The sequence below is a fragment of the Pseudopipra pipra genome, chromosome 4, assembly GCF_036250125.1.
Source record: "Pseudopipra pipra isolate bDixPip1 chromosome 4, bDixPip1.hap1, whole genome shotgun sequence".
Lineage (NCBI taxonomy): Eukaryota > Metazoa > Chordata > Aves > Passeriformes > Pipridae > Pseudopipra > Pseudopipra pipra.
Genome location: NC_087552.1, coordinates 42,189,996 through 42,210,792, shown reverse-complemented (window position 1 = coordinate 42,210,792; position 20,797 = coordinate 42,189,996). Strand labels below are relative to the sequence as shown.

The 20,797-nt window shown below is 37.3% G+C and overlaps 1 protein-coding gene across 41 annotated transcripts in view; it reads right to left on the bottom strand.

Annotated features, from left to right (window-relative positions):
* TENM3 (teneurin transmembrane protein 3) overlaps positions 1 to 20,797 on the bottom strand; it is a 1,314,794-nt gene that overhangs the window by 126,392 nt on the left and 1,167,605 nt on the right. For 29 of the 41 annotated variants that reach the window (XM_064652558.1, XM_064652559.1, XM_064652557.1 and 26 more), the window contains 3 exons: positions 11,843 to 12,080; positions 6,810 to 6,902; positions 4,004 to 4,108 (listed from right to left, as the gene is read on the bottom strand). In XM_064652558.1, coding sequence (XP_064508628.1) covers positions 4,004 to 4,108; positions 6,810 to 6,902; positions 11,843 to 12,080 — 436 coding nt within the window. The remainder of the gene's footprint in view (positions 1 to 4,003; positions 4,109 to 6,809; positions 6,903 to 11,842; positions 12,081 to 20,797) is intronic. The other 12 variants (XM_064652581.1, XM_064652584.1, XM_064652585.1 and 9 more) reach the window with 3 other exon arrangements.

The following is a 20,797-nucleotide window of genomic DNA, read 5'->3' as shown; positions in this document are numbered from 1 at the left end:
CAGCTGAATTTTTCCCTTCTGGGAATGGGTTATCTTGCTTTTTGTTTGCTAAAAAAAATCCCACCAGATACATTAACTGTCAGAATCAGAAAAAACCATCAACTGTGGAAAAGACAGCGGTCCAAGACTGCAATCAATCTTAGTACTACACCTACTGACTGCTGTGCCCTCTCTCTGCCGACAGACCCTATTCATGCTGGATTGAACTAGGTTCTCTGAGAGAGACCATGACCTTCACCTGCCACCTGACATTAGAGTGCTCTGCCTGGTTCACTAATGGATAGATCACATCAATAAATATGATTCCTTGTACTGAGTTGAGGAAACAGATGGAAAAAAAAGATTAATCTCTGCCGACTGACATTACAGAAGAGATGTAAAAGATAACAGAAATTACTGGCTAGGTCTCATTTGAACTCTGGTTCACTGATGCATGAGATAAGCTTTCCCAGCAGGCTCCAGCAGGAATTGGATTTTTGTTTCTCTGTGAACACTTTATGCCTATGTTCATCTTCTGTTAAGGTTCTTCTGAGACAAAACCTTGTAGCTGGTGGTGTTTGCCCTTAGCATAGGCTTATGACTGACTTCCACAGAAACATCTGGCTACATTTAACATAAATCCAAGGCATCACAGAAACAAGTTACACTGTGAGTTTGTCTTAATTTATTTTCTGGGCAGAATTGCAATCAAAAAATTGCTTAGGAAGAGATAAAAGTGAATTTCCACTTCCTTGGAGCCAGTATTAATACTATCATAATCCTGGAAAAAGCTCCAAGATCACAACACATGAAATTATGATCAAAGTTTGGTGGAAAGAAAGAAAGAGAAGCGCGCTATTATCCATATGCAAAAACAGAGGAACATCTGTGAGAACTGGAGATAAGCCCCTTCTACCAGCTTATTCAAATGTTTCAGAAAAACACTTTACATATGGTAACAATTCCTTGAATTTGGATGGCTTTACACCGAGGACCTGCTTTCTTTACAAACTGAACACTGAAAGCCAAGAAAGAACAAAAGTACTACTAGGGCTGTGTCTTCCTTACTGCTTGTGTGTTCTTTCACATCTGGCCCTGGCAGCCTACCGCTCCACTGCTGGCTGCTGATGGAGAAAGACTGGAGAACTCAGGCATGGCAACATGCAGCTGAAGCTTCAAAGAGCAATTCAGACAAGACAGTATCCCAATCTGCTGTGAAAGACACCAAGACACGGTGACTTGAAGGACTGAATACTGAAAAAAGCCCCAAACTTCCTCTTCTTTGGTGTGCAAGAGTAAATCTTCCTCTGCATTGCCCCTACCTTTTTGGTGGTGCAAGAAAGAATATAGTGTTACAGCGAGCAGAGGGCACCTGTTCTCCTATTATTTATTCCTCCAAATTCAGATTCAAGCTGCTAGTTCTATACCCCAGAGAAGGAGGACTTCTCTTCTGTGTTGGGCCCAGTCCTGTTTAACATCTTTATTGATGATTTAGACGAGGGGATTGAGTGTATCATCAGCAAATTTGCTGATGACACTAAATTGGGAGGGAGTGTCGACCTGCTGGAAGGCAGGAGGGCTCTGCAGAGGGATCTGGATAGACTTGAGAGATGGGCTGATTCCAATGGGATGAAGTTCAATAAAGCCAAGTGCCGGGTCCTGCACTTTGGCCACAACAACCCCCTGCAGTGCTACAGGCTGGGCACAGAGTGGCTGGAGAGCAGCCAGGCAGAAAGGGACCTGGGGGTACTAATTGACAGGAAGCTCAACATGAGCCAACAGTGTGCCCAGGTGGCCAAGAAGGCCAATGGGATCTTGTCCTGTATCAAAAATAGTGTGGCCAGCAGGAGCAGGGAAGTGATCCTTCCCCTGTACTCTGTGTTGGTGAGGCCACACCTTGAGTATTGTGTTCAGTTCTGGGCCCCTCAGTTCAGAAAGGACATTGAGGTGCTGGAGCGGGTCCAGAGAAGAGCAACAAGGCTGGAGAAGGGACTGGAGCATAAGTCCTATGGGGAGAGGCTGAGGGAGCTGGGGTTGTTTAGCCTGGAGAAGAGGAGGCTCAGAGGTGACCTCATCACCGTCTATAACTACCTGAAGGGAAGTTCTAGCCAGGTGGGGGTTGGTCTCTTCTCTCAGGCACTCAGCAATAGGACAAGGGGACACGGGCTTAAGCTCCGCCAGGGGAAATTTAAGTTGGATATCAGGAGAAAATTCTTTACAGAGAGAGTGATCAGGCATTGGAATGGGCTGCCCAGAGAGGTGGTGGATTCACCATCCCTGGAGATTTTTAAATGCAGATTGGACGTGGCACTGAGTGCCATGATCTAGTAAATGGACTGGATCTGGACCAAGGGTTGGACTCGATGATCTCGGAGGTCTTTTCCAACCCAATCGATTCTATGATTCTATGATTCTATATGTGTCACACACAGCACAGGATCAAAAGAACCGATAGGATGAGAGGGCGTTGCCAATCCCATTCCTTCGTGCTCCTCTCTGCTGTGCTGCACTCTGTGAAGATGAACAAGGGGAATAAACAATACTAAGCCACACTTTGCAGAAGTGCACAGGAGAGTCCAGTGCAAAGAAAGACTCATGTTGGGAAGCAAAGAAACCTAGCCCAGTTTAATTACTCATACTGCTCATTCCAGGATTGTCCTATTACCTACTCTCCAGATGAGAGTGAAACTAAACCTATGTGTTGCTGAAAAAATATCAAGTGGTTGTTCTTCTTACAGGCTTCATCTGGGTCTCTTAGAGGACTAGTACTTATAGAGGATTCCATCTACGTTACAGTAAGTGACTTGGCTCTTGATATTGTTGGTGATGTTCACTTCTGAAGCAGGCAGCAGTTGGAGTGAACCTGACAGCCCCTTACTGAACTTTCTGATATTCACAATATTCATGTTATTGCAGTTCTTCTGTCTCCAAAGGAAGAGAGAGCAGAGGAAAGCATCTGAATTTTGCAGTAAAGACCTGAAATGCTCATGTGAGCAGTAAAAATTTATATTACAACTCCTTATCTTGTTCTCTGCTCTTCTTGAATCATATCCCTACCAAGATAGAGACAGGAAAAGTTGTATGTGAGATGAGGCATTCTAACCTTGGCCAGCTCCTGTCTTGAATAAGTTAAGCTTTCCAGGTAGAAAATCAAGGAAAAGTAGGGCATAGCTATTCCTCCAATCTTTTTACTAGCCTTGCCATCTTCATAAATTTGAAAGAGAACATTATGCTCTAACATCTCAAAAGGCACACGGAAACTATTTCAAAAAGAAGTATTTTTTAAGAGAGACTCAGAGATGCATTATTTACACAAGGATTAATTCAGAAGTTGGAACAAAGGTTGAAATTTTGTCTGCCCCTGAAAGGCCTGACTGAGCTGTTGGACATTTTAAAATAAAAAGCAGTGGGAAGTTAAAGAAGTGAAGTATTATTCTCTCAGTGACTGACAGGATCTCATTCTGCCTCAAGCTGCAAGCAAGCTGAAGATTCCATCATAATGGAACTGTGAACCTTAGCTCACTGAAGTCCATAGCTGTGTTCCTCTTGCAATTCAGAGTCCATGATAACCCGTGATGAACTCTGTGCTGCCACTACTGTGCCATCAGCAGTCACTCACACAGCCAGACTTGTGTCACCACAGCAACAGCACTGTCATAACCTCTGAGTTACAGCCACTACCACCAACTTGGTAACTGTGAACACACATGTGATGCAACTGTTATTCCTATTTTCCATTACTTTTTGTTCCTTGGTGAAAATGTGAGTACTATGCTTGCATAGTCTCTCATATGCAACATACCAAGTTTCATAGAACCAAGAGACCACCCTTTAGGGATTCAACAAGGCAGAGGATTACATCTTGTGCTCAGAACTTTATCTTTAATGGTACTCATTTCCACACAGGCCTTTTTGGAGCTGGACTTCTCTTTCTGCAATCAGTATTATCAGAGATGTGGCATACAGACACTATACAGTCATCCAGGTCTTTGTTTTGCCATTACATTTGATATTGTTTCCTCACCTGTTTGAATGTGACAGAAAGAATCTCCAGAATCTGTTAAAATTCCTTTCTGGTTCAACTCGAGCCGCACTTACTGGGATGGCAAACTCAACTGCAGACATGCAACTGTAGAAAGAGGTTACTTTTAATTTTGTAAATTGTGTGCTTGACTTTATGATGTTGATGACAATTTCGTAACACAGCGTTCTTTTGTTCAACTTGTGACTTTTTTAAGAAAGCTTGAAGAAACTTCAGAAATCATATTGAAAGGTTTCCTATCTGCATAGCCCATCACAGATAGAAAATTTAGTTTGATTATTTCTGGATTCTGTCACTAGTAGAGCGTATGCCAGCAGCCAAGGTCTCTCACCATCTTGAGTCAATCTTATAGGTGATGAGGTGCATGCAATTCAAAAGGACTTCACAAGTAATTACAATCAGTAAAGGACAAGAAATTATCTCAGTTTTCATCCTAGATATTCAGCCTTTGGTCCTCTAGCATTTTATCTATGCACTACCTTGCATAATCAACCAGTCTCAGTTCCTCCTTCTCCTAATGGACTACTCCATCTACCCCTTTGGACACCCACTCCTACCCCTTTTGGGCCCAGTCTTTTTGAGTTTGCTCCTCTCCAGTCTGCACTGCTGACTTCTTCCACTCTTAAGTTTAATTCAGTATGCCCTTATAACAACCTGACCTCCTTTAAACTCAGCTCTCCTTAACTTTTCTGCAAATGGGTAACAAAAATCCCCAACCAACTGCAAAGAATTCCTACTTAAATACAACAGGAAGTTTTAAACCCCCAATCCTGCAGAAATATGAAATTTTCAGAAAACAAGGAGTCTATAGAAGTAGAAAATGCTAGTTAGCTTTATCTATAAGTAATATAAATAGAGTCATTCAATGATAGTGAATCCTACATATTTGCAGATTTTGACATCTAAATAACTTGACAGGACTATCAGGTTGGGCAAAACAGACTTCTTACTTCAAACTAAGCTGATTTGTCAACAGATATATATGTTTACACATTAGAGAAAAGAATAAAGCCGAACAATACATATCATTAAAATATTTTGAGATTTCCAGCTGTCTTATGATAATTAATGCACTGTGCACAAATCTCTCAAAGCTATAAACAACTACTCTTTAGGTCTAGGCCTATGAATCATTAGAATGTCTATGAAAAATGTCTATTTCTATTATCATTCTTAACACTAAAATTGTCAAATTCACCAGATTAATATTCTCTCTGTAAGCCATATAAATGAAGGAATAGTTTATCACAATGTAACACACGCATGACATGAAAACAAAGAAACAAATATATAATGATTCTAGCTGTGACACAGTATGTTAGCGAGGTTGATAAACTGAATCTTCATGCTGATAGCATGTTGTAGTCTCAAATCTATTATGCTTTGGAACTGATGTGTTATCATCTCTGGACAACTTTCACACCAGGAGATGATTCCTGCTACCATAATTTTAAAAATGAAGGGATTACAAACAAGATAAATTTCATTGTATTGTTACCTAAATTAGTATCAACTAAAAGAAATTTCATATAATATAGTCCGTTTGCTAAAATACTTGCATTTGGTGGTTCCATTACAAACTTACAAAGCATAAACAAGGCATGGTTCTATTAACTCCAGCAATTATGCATCTGAATCAGTATTGTATGGTAATTGGTCTACAGGGAACAGTAATATTTGGCTTTGTTATTTTTAATACAGTATGCTTACATTTTGGAAGAAAACAATATATTAGGGTCTTCTGGCAAATATCTGCAATATCTTTGAGTTTGTTGATAATGACTGACTAATTGAATTTAACACACCATTCTCTCCCTGCTGTTGATTGTAAATCGTGACAAAGTGAAAGTTTATGAGTTTTTGGAATAAGCAGCAGATCAATGTACAGTGCCAATATATCTTGAAGATTAATCACTTATTAATGGGAAGATGCAGATCTCATTTAATCAAATAGCACCTTATCCCTTTTCTAAGTTAGGAGTTACCACTATCAAAACAGATTTCAGACCTGAAGATCTGATTTTTATCATAGTACAAACAAACAAACAAAGGTAAATTTATGATTAACAGGTTTTTATTAAAATTTAGCGTAGTGCGGTGATTAACAGGCTGGAACTCATTAGAAATAGTACTGCTTTAGGGTACTATCATTTTTCAGGGTTTTTTATGTGTGTGTATCAGAAATGAATTATACTGACTAGGCGTAAGAATGGCAAGTTAAGTAGTTATGGAACAGCTCTAAAATATAAACTTTATTTAAAGAAATCGAAATATTAATTTATATGTAATTCTCTATTTACAGTTACACATTTATGAGCAGTTGCAATTTCAAATGAACTGGTAAAAAATACTACAGATGAAGTAAATAATTCTGCTTAACTTTTTTGATTGGTCATTCCCTATGCGATATTAATGTTATAATATTTTAAAAGAAACATTTGCTAAGTAGTAAATACATTACAAACTAAGAATCGGATCTGGCAAATGTGTAGTCATACAAATAGTTTGCAACAGCTTGCAGAATCAGGCCATAGAGAATTAATACCATCAATTGCAGTCTTATTGTCTTAAGTGAAAGCAAACAAGATTCAGTAGTCAAAGTTTCCCATGTTTTATCTACCATGAGTCAGTAAGACAAATTACTTAAAGCCTGAATTTTTAAAAATCAGACATAAAGATGACGAATTCTGTCCCAGATTTTTTTTTACTATTGCAATAATATTTTTTAAATCACAATTTGTCTTCTGTGTCAACAGTTAGCATCATGCAAACACTTAGAGTCACATACCCATAACTGCTATCGTGATATGTTGGAGAAAACACATCCATCTCTATAAGGCTGTCATGACCATTTGCAAGGACTGCTTGATTTTCTAATTCTCTATACACAAAGATACAAAAAGATGAAATTAGAGATGCAATTTCAAATTAAAGAATGGGATGATCCCACAGAAAAGAATATACTAGTTCTGTTGCATAACTTTCTTTTTCCATGGATGTGCAAAACATAATGTGGGACTCACGTGCCTTCCAGGCTGTCCTCTGAACTATATATGCTGGATTGTAACCTGAAGACTACCACTGGGTAGTCATTACCCTTTGGTGATCCCTTATTTATGTGCAAGTCCTTGGATAAAATTCATGGCTGCTGCCTGTGGCAAGACAGCCTTAAGGACTGAACAGTGCATAGTGGGGGATGTTGTTTACTTGACGAGGCTGGACCAGAGATGAAGTAATGAAAATGAACTGAGACTAAAAAGCCATTCTCTTGCTGGCTCCTTGGCACAGTCAGACAGCCAGAAATGTGCAGAGGGCTGGCTACCAGAGTGAATGGAGATCTCATGTTCTGCAAACAACAATGCACAGCAGCAGGGGAGGGAAGGAAAGGACCAGAGGCTCTTGTTCTCTCACAGAATGGTGAGAAAAAGAGGGTGGAGAAACCAGGTTATGAACTATTATTTTGTTTAGAACTGCATATTTCTCTTTTCCTATTTAAAACACGGAATGATTAACATGGGAAAAAAATATTAGCATCCATTCTTACTCCAATGACCGTGTATCTCTAAAGAGGGGAATGATAAACTCAGGGAATATTGTGCAAATACTACTGAATTCTGGACTATCGGTGCTTGCCTAAGAGCCAGGGCAGAAAATACACAGCATGATCAAATTGCAAGTACTCATGGTGACAGCAAGGGATATTTGAGCAGGAAAGATGCCAGAGAGATCAAGCAAAAATCTAAAGTAAGACACTATTGACACCAAAGGAAGCTTATAAGCATATGGACTCAGTGTTTTAGGATTCAAACAGATGCTCAGTGAGAACCCGACTGTAAGAGAATGTCAGAAGAAAACAGAACTTTTTTATTCGACTTCAGTCTTTGAAAACACTATTGGTTCTTCGATTTAATGAACGTGTCTAACATGTGTACATACTGATCCCATAATTATGGCATGTCAATCTTTAAAAATGCATTCATGCTGTCAGCAATCTAAGCAGAGTCCTGATTCCTCAACTTGTAGACCAGCAATGCGACATGCCCACAGTGATAAACAGGGTTTTCAGAAGAGCAGGACTTGAATTACAACCCCAGTTTCTCCTTCATTTTGTACCATGCACCTTCTCAGTAGAAGTAACATGTCTAATCAAGTCCATGTGTGAAAACCTGGAAGACTTACAAAGCAGAACAATTTTGAATTTGATTAAACGAGGCACTGTTTTAGTGGGTGGAATGTGTAAAATAGCTGCTTTGAGCAGACTTTAACCTCCAGCAACCCTGTGCTTTTGCAGACAATCAATCAGCCTCGACCCAAATTGATTTAAAACTTCCCTGGAAACTATCAACACCCCTTTCACACCTTAATCAATATCGAAGGCACTAGCTTCATTGGCAATCCACCCCAATAAAGACATATGGGTATGTTCATCACACTTTAGGGAGTTTCTAAAATCTTCACATTCTAAAATGAAGTTTGAATCAAGCTTGCAAAACAATTTTAAAGTAACACAATTCCAGGAATCGTTTTCTCTGTACCATTTTGAGGTATTCTAGTAGTTTAACTAAATCCCTCAAAATGCTACAATATTTTCCAGCCTTTAAGTATTTCTTCAACCAATTCCCTCTTTCTTCTTGGTAAAATTAGTAGATAAGTAACTGGATATAGTAATGTTCCTACCCACTCTACTTCAAGCGGTAAGAGAAGACTAAGCAGTACCAGCACAAACTAGGAAAGACATTTTAGTTTCTTGGCTAGTTTCTACAAAAAATTCACAGTCCGTCATACAAAATGCAGCCATCTTTTAAAACAGGAGGTACTTCATAGAGCAAATCAAGTAAGGAGAAGCAAAGCTCTTCTTTGATTCACTGACATCTTAGCACAGATTCTGAATAAAGTTATATTATATTCTCAGAGATTTACTCCTTGACTGGAATATGTAAATTTCCCCTTGCCAACAAACTGACCTTAGACGCTCAGTGCCTAAAATTAATGAGATATCACCCAAGAAATGCTGTAAGAGATGCTTATTTTTATCTAAAAATTTACAAGTTCTAACATAGTTTTTCTCTGTGCACCTCTAACATTCATAACTGATTGTGCAGTAGAAAAATTCTGCACATTCAAATATTTAAGAGAAAGCATTTAAAGAAGGGATTTACTAAATATTTTTAAATATCAGTAATTTAGATCCTACTAGAACTCAAAGCTGAGAATGTAACTAATGTTCAAGAAATCATTACTAAAACAAGTAGGAGAATAAAAACTTAAAGATCAATGATAATAAAAAACCTTCTAATATGTAATTACTAAATCATAGCTTATCATATTCAGACACATGATGAGTAGTCATATATTTGCATGACTTCGGCTGTCCAATCAGTAATTCAAAGAACAAAATGCAAAGTTTTTTGATTTCTTCAAAAGTTCATATTGTTCTCTAGTGCTGGCTTCTATAGTAGATATATTGCTTCTATAGCTGAATCTAACTTAACAGCAGGTTCGGGAACAGTCAAATAGTAGAGATCATTAAATGACCAATAAAAAGGTCCTGCAGTCTGCAGGAAATACTTTCTTACTGTCTTGCTTGTTTTTTAATGTAGATGTTACCGAGCCCAAACAGAGGGAAGATAATTTCTGCCACTGCTCAGTAACATCACTGTCATTTAAAGACAGCATCAAAGATGAAAGAAGCATTCACATAATCCATGTTACAGTTTTAGGTCCTCATAAAATTTTAAGCAAAGAGTCTTTTTATATTTAATAAATTATAAATTGGAATTTCTGTTGGACATCATTGATCTGTTACCTCACAGTTCATCTATTTTGCCAGTAACAGCAATGCTTTACACAAAAGTATTAACTCTTGTTAATAGAGCCAAACTGGAGTATATTCTATTAAATACACAACTGAATCCAATATTATGAAATACATATTTCAAAGTCACTTCCATTACTACTGCAGAATGACAGGGACTAAAACCATCCTCAGGCTTTGCAAATACATCCCTCTCACCTACATGCACATACACAAAGCCAGCCAATTCACTACCCAGCTATAGATGACTGGGAGCTGTGTGTCATTTTTACACCACCCATCACCAGTATGAGCCTATAGAGACAGAAAGATAACTGTACTGTGTATATATGCTGACATTCACATTCTGCACCTCTAAATGGCCATCATATAAGACGGATAAAAAAAAAGGAGAGGGGAGAAAAAAAAAAAAGTTGATTATGAGCATAAGCTAAAGTATTGTCAAAGAGTAAATAAATGTGTAGGCTAAGAAAAGAATGAAGGAAGAGACCTATTACAAAGTTGTTAACGTAGTTGAAACTGAGCCTAAAAATCACACTCAGTAGGGAACTATAACCAAAAAAGGAAAAATCAATGACAAACAAGATGGGTTCTTCACCTCCAGAGTTCCAACCAATTGAGACTATAGGAAACACTAGTAGCAGGGTTCTGTCAGTTTTTATGTGAAATTTTTACATTTCAGTTTATCCACAAGTGTTAAAAAACTCAAACACTCAAATATGCTCAGCTTTTCATTAGGAACATTTAAAAATGAAAAGACTTTACTCTGCAAAAAATATTTGCTCTAAGTTAGAAGTGGCATTCTCATTCAAGTCCTATGTCTTTATAAACACAATAAACACATATATTACAATAGAAGCAAACACTGAAGACATTACCGGTCTATCTAAGATTAATTAGCATAAGGAAAACATCAAACATCTTTTTTCCACTACAAACTTGTTCTGTAAGAAAATTCTTTCTTTATGTACTAAACTTTTTGAGTATGATGGTGAAATCTCTTCAGCAGAATGCTACTCCACAGTGTCTATGACTCATAAGCAATACAGGAGGGCCCAAGAAAACTAAGAAAATGAACAGCCATTCCCAACAGCCTGACAGAGGAGTTGCCTGAAACACTCATGGGGACAAAAACTATCTAAAAGAGAATCTTAAGGTTGTGTATGTTTTAAAATAGTCAAAATCAACAAAACATAATTTAAAAGGATTCAAAGAATGAATTGAATGGATTTCACAAATATTTTCAAGAATTACTGTCAACTTCAATATAGTAATAAATGCTCAGTTTGATGACTAAATTGGAATATTATGGCTTTCGTTAATAAAAAATGAGTGCTGATTGTTACATGAGTACTAATTAATCACTGTAGGTAAATTTAGCTCTGTGCCAGTATACATTTTTTATAGATCATTCCTATACATGTTTTTATAGGTCATTCTGCATCATACATCATTCTGCATCTAAAGAAGCTAGTGTTACGCTTTGTATTAGCTGCTTCTTTCCTCGAGCCAGTTATCAAGAGGGAGGACAAATTTATCATTACACCAGAACTGAGTTCTTTTGTCTCATCATATCCTAGGTATCTGTAAAAAAATACCTAGCCTGACATAAGTATGTCTTTAAAGGTACCAACTACAGGGGTTACAAAATATTACTGAAAGTTCCTTGACATCTGATCTGTACGACAGTGTACATTTGACACATAACATATCTGGCAAGCAAGAAAAGAAATTTCTTTCAACAGTCAAAAGTCACAGATTATGAACAGGAAGGAAAATGCATGTCTGGAAAAATTAATATACTCTCTGAGTCCAATTACTCTGCACTAGGCATGTTAAGGGAGAAGAAAGTCACTGTGGATTTTAGAGAGGACAGATTTTTTAGTACTGAAAAGTTTTCAGTTTTGTTTGCTGAATGAAGGGAAGTTTAGCTGCTGGTCAACTTTCATTAAGTTAGATGTTTTCTTTAGAAGTGCCACAGTCTGTAGCAGTACCTAAGTAATTACCTGCTTTCCAGTGGTGCATTACTGCCAAGGACCCAGCTGTCCTGCAGCTGGACTGACTCAGGTGTGGTTTGCAGCTCGGCGGGCAAAGCAGCCGGCGGGGCCGGACTCTGATTCCTCCTATTTGTCAGTGAGTTTCTGTTAAGTGAGGTGATGGATGGGTGATGCTGTGCTGAATGTTGCTTGTGAGAAGGTGGTAAAGGCTGCAGGGTCGACTGGCCTTGGTTATTTGGAGGTTGTTCTAAGAAGAAAGAAAATTAAAGTTCGTTAAAAACATCTCAGCATTTGCTACAACCAAACAGAATGAGAAATTCAACATAATCCTATCATCTAATATATTTGCATATTATTCTATTAGCAGACATTCGGTGACATTCTCCAAGAGCAAGTTTACCCTTGATACACCAAGTCCTAATTAATATACAACAGATGGTAAAATTGCTTTTGGTTTTAATTTGTTTCAGGTTTTTTTTTTTTAATCTGGTTTTATTAACACCTACAGAAAATAGCATCTGACAGATCCCCTAATGTGCCTTTAGACTTCAGCTTTTTTTAACAAACCAACCCTGAAATTAAATGGGCAATTTCAGTAGAACACAAAGGTTTTCAAGATGCATATAATCCCTATAATTATTTAATGGAGTTTTTTAAGCTTTATTTAACTGCAATAAATTATTACAAGCTAGTTGCTAAACAGCAGTAGACTACTCTAGTTTAGTGCATTTCAAATAAGACAGAGTTGCACTATGATCTGCTAATAGATGCTAAATATTCTTTAGCAGAAGGTCACTCTGTGAAGCAGATGTTGCTTCATGGATATTTAACAGACTGATTCACATCTGATTACAACGTCAGAAGACTCATATACTTAATGACCGTCACATCCATTAGAACACACACAGAACAGATTTTCCAATTTCACACTATGCAATATAACTACAGTTTGGAGGAAGTCACAGGTGATAAGAGAGTCAGGCCATCAAAACAAAAGGAAATATTATTTGACTTAACCAAAGCACACAATGCCCATAAAGCTTAAAACCAAAATCTACAAACAGCAAAACCTGCAATCAAATACCTCCATCAATATTAGGTTTTAACAATCTGTTCTGTAAAATCAGTGGCAAATAAGTGATAAATAGAAGACAAACCTTGCCATACAGTACAATGCACAAAAAATTAAGGAAACCTCTAGACACTTAATTTATCGTGATTTAGCAATGACTGATGACACTTATACATGTAACACTTAACAATATGGAATTCAAATTGCAGCCTATTTCCTAAACTAATGTAGCAGAACACACTTAATAAAACAAATGCAAGTGTTACGCAAAGCAGAAAATACACTTTGCTTATAGTGTAGATGCTTTCAGGTAGTCTTTAAATTAGTTGTTTGATTTTCATAAGCAATTCCCTGTTTGGAACTGGTTATAACTGCAAATTGTTACAAACTCAATAATAATACCTTGGTACACAGAACACAGGAACAGTATTTCTGTTGAAACAGATGTTTCCAATAACTTACAGGTGACTACTATAAAATGCACTTAACTGTGAGTAATTGCCCAGGTTGTGAACATAAGACAAATTGAGAATGTTAAGGAATAGACATGCTAAGCTCAAAAAAACCCCCCGTCTTTGGAAGAATTTTTTTTCTGAGAACACCATTCTCTTTTTCCAGTGATTTTGCATGGTCAACATGACTTTTGTCACAAACAACGGCAATGCTGAATCTCTTACAAAAAGAATGACTGCATTTACATTGCCATTAAGGTTTTCAACACCAAATCCCTAACATGTTAAAGAAAAATTACCTTTCAGGTAGGATACAACTGATCAACTTTATCTTCACCAACACCACAAAAAAGGGTGTCCCTGTATATGATTACAATCACTATCAAGGCCTTTAAGCCAAATTTCAACAAGCCAGCTAAAGGAAAGTTAACAGACCAACATTAGCAAAGAATTTTCCCCAGGTCTACTTAAAATTTTATGTGATTTAGATTACAAGCTATTTATCTGCTGGTGCAGAGTAAAAAGAGGCCTTACATTTTATAATATACAGGTGCATGCATGTATAAAAATATAGATATGTGCACATGTGTCTATGCAAATATTTACACATGTGTATATGTAAATGTATATGTATAAATGATTAATCACACAAGAGAAAAATTACAAGTTGAATTAAGTAATTCACATTATTTTTAATCAAATAAATTAATCTGAATTGTTCTCAGGATCTGAATTTTCTTTGTTATTCCCCTTTTTGACTCCTAAGTGCCTAGCCTGCTTGGACAGCGTTGCCATGATCAGTGCAAAATCCTCCTCCTCTGCAACTCCTACTGGCTGAAACGTTATTCTCACATCCTACTTCTTCATTAACTTCTCATTTACAATCTCAGCTGAAAATCAGTTTTTCAGTCTATAGTTTTCAGTGCTAAAGATCATGCACTATCCTCTGGTAAAGACCAAAGCAGAGGACTAGTTAACATTGTTCTCTTGCCCAAATGAGGGTGTAAGTAAGGGGACTATCCTGGGTCTGCAGGCTTGCCTCAGGTAGACAGCAGACCTTCCCACCTACCAGTGAGGAAGATGGATATCATTCTGTGAAGGATATTTATGAGTGCCTGAGTAAATGCATAGATCTAGTAAGTGCACTCATAATATGCTGGAAGAGTGAAACTGTATTACCCAGACCATAAGCCAGCTACTCAGGCAACTATTGGGGATTTAGATTATTCCCACAGAAATTTACTATGAACCTACAAGGCCCTTCTGCTATAACATTACTGACATTGAACATACAGAGGAACATATAAAATAAATTAAGAGAGGCTAGAAGGGAGCCAGAAGACCATAGCAAGTGCAATTTGGCAAAAATCACATGTCCTCAAAGCCCACTGTCTCTCTCCATTGGATGCTGCCAGGTGACATTTTCTAGTGTCTGAGGGTGGCTTCAACTGGCAGGGAAAAACCAACTTCCACAAAATCAAAAAAGCCTGAAAAATCTGGAATAATTTATTTCTTTTCTAACTGTGCAAGAGCTATGGGTACAACTGCGCTTAAAAGTTAGATCTTCCATACATCAATAGAGTTAAAATCTATATTTCTCTACATTTCCTCAGTCCTACACTGTCATTCTGAATGTGACATAGCTGAGGACTGCTCTTCCAATCTTTTCTTCAACCTGCCAGATTATCCCACTCCACAGTTTTTCTGATTGCCACGCAATTTCTAACAGAAACTTCAATGTTGCACCACTGATTTGTGAGGAAGATAAAATCATCACAATAGTCATGTTTTGAATGCTGTTCTTAAGCTGGAGCCGAATTTCCTTTTTTCACTCCTCTTTTAAGGAGTTAATAGCTAAAGAACAGCTTTCAGTATTACTGTAACTTTCACACAAAGCTGTTGGTTTTATGGTATGAGCCTCTCAACATCCCTGTGATACTGAAACTATTCTCACTGCATATGCAGGGAAACTGAGGCATATATGTTAAGTGATTCACACAGCTCTCCTGGGAAATCAGCATCATAGCCAGAAAAGTACTGGTTTTTTGCTTTTCATACTTAAGGAGTTGATAAGCATAGTAGGAGCTTCATGACACAGATGGATAGATACTTCATGAGCTCTGCAGCACTGGACATTACTCCTGTAGTGTCTTCCTCAAGAGCCTGTAACTCCTTCTTCCTCTTTATCAACCAGGTTGTTGGAAAATGGGAATCCTACAGGAAACAGTTCTTCCCTTGATTAGTGAAAAGATCAGCAGCCCTGGGACTTGGCCAGGGCCCTCACAACAAGAAGAAAGCGCATTCAAATGTGATAAAGTGCAATTGTGTTGAAATACTTTAAAACTATTGCAGAAAGGTACAGTTGCTTTGCTTTAAATTGGATTTTAAATGCCATCGTAATTGATTTAATCTAAATGGGAATGTCTAATTTACACCAAAAATAAGGTATGGGTACAGGTGGGCTTATCTCTAAAAATGGTAAGTTTTAATTAAAACGGTCTTGTTCGGTCTAGACCTTAATGACTGTAGAGCAATCCCATTAATCTTAAAGAGAAGATTTCTGCAGCAAGAAGCAAATGTAAGTTGGCCCAGCAACTAGCCTGTGTGTTCAAGTTCTTCAGGTGCAACAAACAAATCCCACATTTTTGAGGCATGTGCTCCATACGTCAGCATCAGATAATTATGCATGTGAACATATGTACAGAACTCAGAAAAGTCACAAGAAATCGGGTAGAAAGCTGTCTTGCTACAGTTACATGATTTTTTCAAAACATTTTGAAATTGTTATTTACCCTAGGGAACCACACTGAAGCAAAGCAGCCATTTTAATTGCAGAGGTAAATTATATACAACTCTGTAGCCTTTCACAAAACCCTTTTCTCTTTTTTTTTTTCAAAAAGTAATTTACATTTAATTAATTTTATCATTTAATTGTTAAAGAATTTGAATAGCATATGAAAGAACACAGAAAAAATGTATACATGAAAGTGAAAAGGATAGACATTTATGATAACTATGGTCACGTGGGGCAGAGGGGTTAATTCAGAAGGAGAAAAGGAGACCAAGTATCTATGAAAAAAGGTAATTTGTTTTATATTTTGCATGATAGCCTTTCTATAACAGACAGATCACTGACCTGTCAACTAGCTACTCATCTAGGGAAAAGGGGTGATTTCCATTTGATAAGGATTAGGCTTTTTAATAGTGTATAATTAATGTGAACTTTTGAGTTTCCATGACAAAAGTGGTCAAATGACAAAAGTTTCCATGACAAAAGCCCACTATAATATAAACATTTCAAATGTGAACAAAATGTAATTCAATATCCATGTCTGTGAGAGTCTTAACTCTTTCTAGTCAGATTGCTTCTTTTTTTCTCTCTTCAGAAGAGTCTCTGCCATGGTAAAGGAAATATCCATAATATATACTATAAGTAAGCATCCAGAGTAGACTGAGTGTTTCAGAAAACTGGTAACAAAAAAGATAACTTTTTGTTTCCAGGTCACTTCTCCCTGGTCTGCTAGCCCTTGATTGCATGCAGTCAAAAGTAACTTCCGTAAGAACTGGTTTGATTTCCTACATAAAACACTTTGATTGACTTGAAATTTTACCTAATTGACACATGGTCATATCTCCAAAGTACTGTAAGCAGAAGTGGGATTTACCTTGGAAATCGCTGCAAATTGAAAAGAGTGGGTATTTATGGCATAACTATTCCTAGAGCTCCCAAAGGAGCTCTTTTTTTTAAGTGCCTGCTTACAGAGGGGTAAGACAAGCTACTTGGACTACTATGGCCAGGGCTTCACCGATTCTGTGGGCAAGGAAAACCAGTCACTCCAGAAGTCTCTGCCCTGGGAACACCTGTCATGAGAAGCTGTTTTGAATTAATGAAAACATAAAGAAGGTTATCGGTTCAGAAAAAAACACGTGTATTTACGTGTTAATTTGTAAATAGGCAGATCAGTCTTTTGAATGAAGCACTGCTTCACTTCAGTTATTTCTGCCAAGGCGCACAAGACTCAAAGTTTCCTTTCTGATCATTTACTACAAGCTATAGTGGTATTCCAAGATATCTTGCTGTATGTGCCCATTTTGTGCTTAATCCCAAATATTTGCTTAATCTTATCCATGTCCAAATTGGTTTTGCTCTGCAAACTGCTTTAACGATCCAAACCACACGCTCAACTCAAGGAATGAGGTGACACAGTGCCTACCACCACAGGAGAGTCCTTTCACTACGATTTGTTGTCAGCTTGCACCATTCTGTTGTGCTTGGTTTACAAATAATGGACATACAGATGGAAACAGAATTAACCCACAGCCACTGCTGCTGACTTCCTCTCGAAGCACTCTGTGCTTCTGTGTTAGATGCATATTGACAAGAATGAGGAGAAGTGACAAGGACACTTTGATCAAGATACGCATCTTGCATGTGAGTATACTATTGTAATATAAAATGGGAAAAAGTCATACAAGCAGCTTGATCAAAGTGGGCCAATGTTTGTCTCATCAGTACACTACCTGTAGGGTCTAACAATCTGTCAAGCTACCCAGGAGTGAGAAACTACCAGTGAATTTAATGCAGGATATGCTCTGAAAGATTGCATTGCTTTGCTTATGATCCTAAGTTTTGTAGAAATAATGAAGAAAACCTGAATTTTATTATTCACATGACACATTTTCCATTAAATATCAACATTCTTTTACTGTTTAAAGAGAAATAAAGACTTCTGCTCAGAAAGGGAGGAAAGACTTATTGGATTGTGGAGAAACTCAAAATGATCCCATTGTTCACATGTAGCAAGTTATCTGCCTAAAACCAGATGTACTACAAAGTACACGTTGACAATTTCCCACACCCTATAAGGATGCTGCTCTTTACCAGTTAAATATACACACGAAGAACGCAGAAAGAATCATGCCTTGCTGATACCAACCAAGGAGTCTTTCTGCTGTGCCTTTTGCAACTGGACTTGTCTATCTCGCATTGGCCTCTTTAGCCACCAACGCGCTTGTAGCAAATGTGGGTAGAGCCCTTCCCAAGTCTTCGTTCGCGAAGCCCAGTCATGATGATGATACACACAAAGACAAAGAAACAAGTCACGCACAAAAAATGCAGGCTTTAAGAACTGAAGAAAAAATACTTTTACCAATGTTTTTCAGTTGTGCTGTCTACAGGAGTGTTATATTTCCCGTTAAAGGTACACTTGTAGCATTGCCTTTCTATTTCACATCCACTGAGCATAGTATTTCCCCTCAACAATGTCATACTGATAATACCTGAGCATTCTCAGCTCTGTTTTATAATTCAGTTCTCCATAATGTCTTAGAAATCTTACTGCAGAAATAGAAACCACCAGTTACTAATCTAGTCACAAAAAACTTTGTAAAAGTATATGAAGTGAGCTTCAAACTTACTTCAAAGGCAGAATATTTTCTCCCTGATGTTTTCAGAATAAACAAGCTAAAAAGCTATACTCTATATGATATGTGACCCTGTGAAGATAGATAATATAACTTTCTATTTTATGGCATTTACTTTGAAAATCTGATTAAGATAGATGTCTCTATTTTGTAATTCTTCAACATCATTTTGTCATAGTTCCTATCAACAAGATGCTTTAAAGCCTTTCGATTAATATTGCATGCCAGAACTGAAATTACATCCTTTGTCGTTTAGTTCTTAATGGTGCAAGTGATATCTATCCAGTAGTGTTTTATGAAGCATGTGTGATTTTTATCACAGGCTGTTTTCACAAATCTTCTTCAGGTTTCGTAAAGACTGTTCATGGTTCACAACAAATATGCCTTGCATTTAAAATTATGCCAATTCTTGAATGAAAAATAAACTTCGGATTTTTCAGCGAGGTTTATCAATAGAAAAAACCCCTTTTCCTTAATTTAAATCTGTATATAATTGTCTTAATTAGCAAAGCAAAAATATTATTGCAAGCCCTCAACTCTGCCTGAGAACTCTGAAGTAAAAAACACCAAAACTCCAAACAAAACAAAACAAAACAATATTATTTTCACAAGTAAAAGGTTACGTTTGTCAAATCTTCTAAGTGCCCTAATTTTTAAAATGAATGTGGCACACAGCTAAATCAGAAGATGCAACATTCCCCTGTAATCCAAGTACAACAAAGATCTTAATTTGCAGCATCCATCTTCGTAAAACAAGATGCGGATAGTTAAAACTTTTTCAGTTTTCTGGGAACCAGACAGTTAGGGACAGTTGAGAAGGAATCTTACGATTGGCTATTTTTGGTCAACCTGCTGTTAAAAAAAAAAAAGTGCAAAGTCAAAAAAACCTAAGTCTTAGAGGACACATGAACAGAATATATTTTTAAAATTTTTTTGTCCAAAAACATAAAGAGCTTTCTCTTGATACCTAAGAGAGTACGGCAAATACACTGCAGGAATAAATACTGTCCATTGAGAAGAAAGAGGACATTTCTTCCTCAGACGGTGGTGAAAGGAAAAACTGCAAGATTTACTTCTTAAAGGTTTATTAAATGTTGTTTCAACTCTGTTGTTCACTGTGGGAACTGAACCAGCTCACTTTTAAAGCATTTTTTTCCATTAGCTGGAATTGATTGTCAAAGTATTCCAACATAGACACGTCCAGCCTGCAACCAGTCCATTAACCCCTTTAGTACATATGTAACATGTGGTTAATACTATGGCAGGCAAAATCTGCTTAATTTAAATACCATATAGTGATAATGTGTTCTTGTCCAGTGCTATATAAGGGCCTGGCTAACGACGGTAGTTACAAAAGCATACGGGGTGAAAGAGCTCAGGTTGGGAAAACAGATTCATCTGTATCAAAGAAAACCAATGATGCTGCTGCCATCCATAAGGCAGACATTTTAAGTAACAAAGTAAGGTGCACTTTGCCAGTTTTCAACTGAGTTATGGAAGCTTAATCATCTTATGAAAGCTGAACCTGAGCTTCAGTGAAAAAAGCTATAGTGGAACTAGTTCACCAACAACTTTCCTAACAGCGGCCTCTTTAACCCCAGAGAGATTTAAGAAGAAAGAGGAAAAGAGAAAAATACAGAAACACTGCTAAAATAAATTGGAATTTTACCTGATGGGGTAAATACTTACGATTTTGCTTTACAAGAGAAAGAAATAAAAAAGATAACATAAAACACATTATGGTAACTATGCACACAGAAAGAATAAGAAGCAATAGTGTACTTACAATCCTGCTGTTGTATTACACAAATGCCATATCATTCCACCCAAGCCTAACCCACACAGTAGTCAGCAAGGATACTAATAGACATTATTTATATTCTCTTTTTAGGACTTGAGGTCTATGAATCCAAACAAAATCCTTCATTGGTAAAACGTCACTGACTTATTTCCAACAATTTACCTGGAGATCTAACTGGGAAAAGTTGCTATCACACTGTGAGAAATGACAAAAGC